The sequence below is a fragment of the Centruroides sculpturatus genome, unplaced genomic scaffold, assembly GCF_000671375.1.
Source record: "Centruroides sculpturatus isolate CEXI.00-Female unplaced genomic scaffold, Cexi_2.0 scaffold349, whole genome shotgun sequence".
Lineage (NCBI taxonomy): Eukaryota > Metazoa > Arthropoda > Arachnida > Scorpiones > Buthidae > Centruroides > Centruroides sculpturatus.
The window spans coordinates 599,356-606,840 of NW_019384593.1; the positions used below are offsets into that span (position 1 = coordinate 599,356).

Below are 7,485 nucleotides of genomic sequence, written 5' to 3' on the forward strand. Positions count from 1 at the left end.
TATGTGACCCCACAACTGCAGATCTTCAACTGACCATCATTTTCCAGCAGGATGGTGCCCCACCACATGGGGACTGCATATTTGTGACTTCCTTAATCAAACATTTCCAGACTGTTGGATTAGAAGGGATGGACCAATCTGTGGCCACCACATTTACCAGATATCATACCTCTGGATTTCTTTCTATGGGGTTATGTTAAAGATATCATGTATCAAACAAAGATACAGGACATTGTTGAACTGAAGCAAAAGAACAGATGCAATAACAACTGTTGGTGAGGCTATGCTACAGTGAACATGGCAAGAAATCGAATACCATCTTGATGTGCTTCCTGTGACTAATGGTGCCCGTGCAGAGGTGTATTAAATGAGGTGGAAAAACTTTGAAAACAACTGAGTTCAATAGAACAAATCTGATTAAGATATCTTATCAATTGCCTTTGCAATAAATTTTTTAAGTTGCAAAGAGACTTTAAAGACACCCTATATATATATATAGAGTATCCANCACAACATGATGATAACATATGCCTCTACAAACACACTAGCAAAATCTGCTATGGCTATTATAAAAGAAAACAAGAGAGCTATTGATGTAATGGAAATTAAGGTAAAAGTAAATAAAACTTGAATATAAAATTACACTTTAATGTATATATGCTGGTTATTTTGTAATGAAACATTCTTATTATTCAGTTTAAAACTGATAAAAACCAAACAGATGGACAAAAATTTTTCCTATTTGCATTTTATGTTATGGTTAATTTCATTAAAAAATTTTTTGTTCCATTAAAATTGTTTTTAGTAATTAGTGCAATATGCAGGAACAATCTTTATCTAGTGTATTAGTTAATTAAAAAATAAATTTGACATGTCCATACAGTACATGTCAAGAGTGTTATGTAGAGATGTTAAGTCAAGCAGTTGCAATAGGTTCTTCTCTTCCTATTCATTGCTCCTCAAAAGTTCAGATGTTCTTGCACAGCAGTGATGAAATATGGTGGGACATCATACTGGAACTATATANGCTCTTAGTGGCGAAATTTGGAAGATAGGCAGTGCAAATCGAAAATGAAAACAGATAGAGCAAACTTTCCAATTAGAAAGTTTTAGAGCATAAATTAATTAGTACGAAACGACATGTGGTTCACACGGATAAGATAAATTGTCGCCTGTATACCCAAAAATGTCCGAAAGCAATGCACGCCATTTTGTGTAAATGTTTGAAAGGAATAGCCATAGGTATGAAGAAATATGCACAATTTATTGCATAAAATATGTACTTACGTCAATACAGTTTGATGACAATGGTGTGTATCATGAGCAATGGTGAACTTTTTGAACATATTCGACATTAACTTGTTATCACTGTGTGACAGTTTGCCTTTCTGTTCTTTTTTGTGTGATGTTATCAAACTGTATTGACATAAGTACATATTTTATGCAATAAATTGTGCATATTTCTTTCATACCTATGGCTATTCCTTTCAAACATTTACACAAAATGGCAGGCATTGCTTTCGGACATTTTTGGGTATACAGGCAACAATTTATCTTATCCGTGTGAACCACATATCGTTTCGTACTAATTAATTTATGCTCTAAAACTTTCTAATTGGAAAGTTTGCTCTATCTGTTTTCATTTTCGATTTGCACTGCCTATCTTCCAAATTTCGCCACTAAGAGCACTGCTGTTGTTTGCATTAGGTCAGGCGTAGTCGCTTTACTATACTGTTACCTCACTTGCATAGCTGTAGCTCTCTCCATTCACAAGAATTTTCCAGTTAAAGGGACTTTCCTATGCACCCTGTATAAATAAAATACTATGATATAACAAACTCCAAATTTTTCCACAGCTGGTTATATATTAGTAAATAACACCAACAAAACAACCTTCAAAAATATTTACTTCAAATATACTTTAATATAAATATGCTATGACAAGCACTTTCGATCCTAATAGGATCTGCTTCAGGTCAAAACATTTGATAGAATTAGAATGCTAAAAGAGCAATTTTAAATTTTTTAAATTGCTTGAATGATTAAATATTAGAACAAGTATAAAAATCACATTTTTGTGTTAACAGTAACAATAAAAATAAAAATTAGCAATAAAATTAACATAAAAATCTAACAAATATATTTGTTACAAATCTTAACAAATGATCAACATTCATTACAAACAAATACAGATACTGCAAGAGTTTTTCTACAAAAAACAAGAAATATCATAGTTACATAAAGCAATAACTCTAGCAGACTCAAATAACACACCATTAAATTTACACTCACATCATACGGACATGACACAACATATAAGTATAGACACCATTAAGCAATCATGGGTTCAAAAGGCACTCCATGGCAGACATCCCTACAACCTGTCCCAGGATTTTGTTGACAAAACCGTGTCAAACAGCTGGTTATCTCATGGATGCCTCTTTGGTGAGATGGAAGGCTTCATGATTGCCATGCAGGATCAGGTCATAAATACTAAAAATTACATAAAACACATACTCAAAGATACAACACTCACAAATGACACATTCAGAAAATGTCACATCATTCCAGAAACTATAAAACATATCAATGTCTGGTTACAAACTCTTGGCACAGACAGATTATTTACATAGATGTAATCACATAGCAAATATAATACATCAAGATCTTGCAAACAAACACAAATTATTAGACATCCACAAACAATATTACAAATACATTCCACAGATAGTATTGGAAAACTACATGCACAAAATGTGCTATGACAGAGCCATAATCACAGATAAAACAATTTACCACAATAGATCAGACATCACACTCATTGACAAACACAATAAAATCACATACATTATAGACATATCTGTTCCAAATACACACAATACACAAAGCACAGCACTGAAAAATCAGCAAGTACTTAGAACTTGCCCAGGAAATAAAGCATTTGTGGAAGATGAATAGGTACTTATTGTACTACCTGTCGTTCTCTCCTGTACAGGTATCATACCACACACACTATACAAAAGCCTGAATAGAAACACATACATCACACTACAGAAGGCCACTATATTGAATACATGTCATATTGTTAGGAAATTCCTGAATGCAGATACATATACTGACACACTTTCTGTTTTGTTCTAGTTACTATGCCTTGACTATGGTCGAGCATAATACACAGCCACTGGTGTCAACTGAGTATAACTCACAAAACCCAACATAATAATAGTATTGATAATATGTTTTATTAAACAATAATATTTTTATTTAAGAGTTGGGCTAGGTAGAGGTTATTTGTAGCTTTACTGTAAACTGTTTTCAGAAATTCATTAGTCTATGGATCACAATGTATAAGATGTAGAGACATTTTTTTTTATTCTTTTCTTTAACAAAAATTACATCTTATATGCCATAAAGTACTCTGTACAAGGCAAATTGAGAGCACTGTTTTACCTTATTCTCATTGTTTTTATGAATTCATTGCCTGTTTTCAAGCACTTTATTCTTGGAAATTTGTTCAATTCTTAAATATTTATGATTGTTAAAAATATTTAATTTTGCCCCTGGTTAATTCCAATGATGACTAATATTAACAAAGACCTTGTGTTCATATGTCTCCTTATCATGTTACTTTGTTTCTCTGACATGGTTTGAAATCATTCTCAGAATGCAGTTTGTGATATTCTGTGGTGACTATTACACACGGAAACAATTTTACATATTTGTTTATAAATATATCATAATTTTTTCACTTTATCCAGGTTATGTTATGTTCTGCATACCCAAAAACTTCTTTTGTTTCAGCATTAGACAGATGTATTAAATTCTATTATTCAGAATGGAGCAATTTTCTATGTTAAATTTAACATAGAAAATTGATCCATTCTGAAGAATTTTTTCCATTTAGACAGGTTTCCATTTTATTCGGGCTCTGTTTTGGACAGGTTTCACTGTATTTGTAAATATTATAATGAAACATTTTAAGAATATTTGTGTATAATGTATACTTAGAATATTTAGAATAATTCTTTTCAGAAGAAAAATGATATAAGTATTAATTTATTTATCTTAAATATTACAGGCTGTGACCGGTCTTCTGAGAAGAAGTGATGCAGTAAGTCAAATTAATTTGAAATTCAAAAAATATTGAAATGTTTATTTCATTATTTAATTTAAATAGCTAATAAATTAATTATATATACACAGCATTTCAAAATTTCATCAACAAATGTATAGATGGTAGGTCTCACCAAGAGAGAGTTTTTGACAAGAGCAATGTGTCCTCTGGTACTTTACAAGGAATGTAGGTAGATTTTGGGACAATATGATTTATGTCTGTTTTGTGTACAAGTTACTTTATTCCAGACATTTAACAGATGTTCAATGAAACTCACTCAGCAAATAATAAACTACACCACAACACCTTAAGTTGCTGAGAGAAATTTATTAAAACGTAACTAACATTTTCGGTCAAATCAATTGGCCATCTTCAGGTTAATTGAGAAAAAAATAACAATGTTCTAAAAATAGAATATATAAATTTGAATACAATGGAACAAATTCAAAATTAACAGAAGAATTCTAACAAAATATATATATATATATATACATGATGTATAAAAAATAAAATAAAACAACAAATAGATATAATATTATATATCATGTAATAATATAGTATATAACATATGAAAAATGTAAAAAATGCAAAAATAAAAATCAAGGCATAAGTTGTGAGCTCTTAAAAAACTTTTTAACTGAGTACTTCCATGCAGATGGTAGCCATTCTTTGTCCCTTGCATTAATGCCGATGTCTTGCAGCTTTCCCTTATAAATTTCAATTTTTTCTGCACTCATTGCCATTTGTTCCATTGTATTTGTATTTGAATTTATATATTGTATTTTTAGAACATCATTATTTTTTTCTTAATTAACTTGAGTATGGCCAATTGATTTGACTGAAAATGTTAGTTATGTTTTAATATATTTTTTCAGCAACTAAGGTGTAGTGGTGTAGTTCATTTTACAGATGTTCAAAACATCTATCCTGAGCTTGAGTGTATTCATTACACCTATACAACACTGATTGTTGAACTCTGTAAAACATGGCTGGATTGTGTTTGATTTGGTGAAAAGCATTATTTATTTGCACAGTCAACTTCAATTATTCACTAAAGCTGGATGAATCATTCATGTACATGTACAAACATTAGCCTTAATTTAACACCAGCATACTTTAATTCAACTTTGATAAAAGTTTCTGAACTAATGATAGATCTGCTTCAGGTCTATCATTAGATCAAAAAATGTGTTAAAGTTGAATATTAAGTTTGTTGGTGTTAAATTAAGGTTAATGTTTGTACATGTATATGCAGAATCAGCTTCTTTCTGGTGTCAATTGGATATCATACACAACACTCTTGACATGTCCATACAGTACATGTCAAGAGTGTTATGTAGAGATGTTAAGTCAAGCAGTTGCAATAGGTTCTTCTCTTCCTATTCATTGCTCCTCAAAAGTTCAGATGTTCTTGCACAGCAGTGATGAAATATGGTGGGACATCATACTGGAACTATATATCTCTCCACATGACTAGGGAAACATTATCCATGAGCTGTGAAAGTATGTTCTGCAGGAAGTCAAGCTAAGCTGCTCTGTTTAAATATGACAGCAATATGACTGGTCCCAGAAGATTATCATCAGCAATATCAGCCCATAGGTTTACAGAAAACTGTTGCTGGTGGGAATTAACAAATATTGCTTGCAGCAGCAAGAACAATCACATCTGGAGTGACAAAAATCCACATTGCAATCACATCTGGAATGACAAAATCCACATGCAATGTGGATTTTGTCATTCCACATGTGATTGTTTTTGCTGTTTAAATAACTATGATGTGTGAAGCACAATTCAATTGTAAATAAGACATGGGTGGAAAATGCAGGATCAACATTACTTCATTGCAAGCCACTGCGCAAACTGCACACAAGATGGGAGGTTGTTTGGCTTCAACTCCTGCATTTTGTGGAGGTAATATGGGTTCATTTTGTGCTCTTGTGACGCTTGCCACACAAGCATGACTTGTGCCATGGCATGCATGCTAATTGAAGATCATTGATGACTCTCTCAAATACTTTCTCTCAAAGTTTGGTGTCTTTACATTGTGCCTGTTCCTACCAATGTTCTGCAGAAGATATTCAGTCTCTCTAAGGCATTGATGAAGTGAACCAAAGGATGTGTGTCAGACCTACTGTTAGAAAATTTCTGCTGGTAGATAAAGAGAATTGCTTGCCTGTTATCTCCTAACTTTCTCATAGCACATGTATGTGTCAGCAAGCTCAAACATCTCATAGGTGCCATGTCAATAGCTCATAGTGTCTGTGCAATCAGCAGATGAACAGACTGATGTTTACATGGTGTAAATGACTACAATGGAAAGACTTTCATGCCACCAATAAGTTCAACCCTTTGCCAATTAGAGGTTATTACATCAGTTTGTCTGTGCCAGGCATGACACATTATCTATCTACTAGTCCACAGTGTACTTTAAAAAAAGATGCATATCTCTTTATATAAGCATCAGAAGACAAAGGTTGTTTGTTAAAAACTGTTTCTTTTGACTTCTCTGAGTTGTCAGGGTGGTCTTGAAACACTCCATGTAATTAAATATAATTCTGATGTCAATGTACAATGTCTATTTTAATGTAATGAACTGCAGAAATGTAGTTTGTAATTATGTTGTTTAATTCTTATGAATTGTTTGTGCGTATGATATTATTCCACATGTGAAATTTATGACTGATTATCTTTATTTAAAATGCTTTTTTCAAAACTAAAGCTAAAAAATCATTCAAGCATTTTTGATTGTACATTTATCTTTGTAAGATGTACACTTGTGTGAATACTTGTGTGATTTTTCAAAATTTTTATTTTGAAGGGATCATATTATGTTAGATAATATGATATATTTAACAGTTTTATGTTAAATAGAAAAATAACAAACTGTTTCAGATTTATGATTATTTTACAAAAAAAGATTATTAGTCTAAACTTTCATAATTTAATAATTTCTTAATAAAAATTGAGAAAGTCTTATTGTAATATAATAATAATTTAAACTATAAATTGACATTAGTAATATTGCATCATTTATTGTATGTACAGTTTGCATATACAATTTCAATAATTTAGTATTGATAAAAATTCAACAGAATTTTTCTGTGATTTGCTTTAGTTTGTATTTATACTTAGATTACTTTACTTCTGATAAAAGTATAATAGTCAAAGTCAAATACAGTCGACCCCCCTATAACACTGTTGATAATTCTGTTTTATATGAATTCCATGTTGTACGAGTCACTTAGATTTTACAAATACGTGTGCCGGACTGTGAACAGCACACGTATTTGTAAAATCTAAATGACTCGTACAACATGGAATTCATATAAAACGGAATTATCAACAGTGTTATAGGGGGGTCGACTGTATT

At 31.5% G+C, this 7,485-nt stretch overlaps 1 protein-coding gene across 1 annotated transcript in view; it reads left to right on the forward strand.

The window, feature by feature from the left end:
- LOC111624811 (acylglycerol kinase, mitochondrial-like) overlaps positions 1-7,485 on the forward strand; it is a 50,607-nt gene that overhangs the window by 19,130 nt on the left and 23,992 nt on the right. Inside the window, exons 6-7 of the mRNA XM_023367765.1 lie at positions 4,079-4,111; positions 4,990-5,092. Of these exons, the coding sequence (XP_023223533.1) occupies positions 4,079-4,111; positions 4,990-5,092 (136 nt within the window). The remainder of the gene's footprint in view (positions 1-4,078; positions 4,112-4,989; positions 5,093-7,485) is intronic.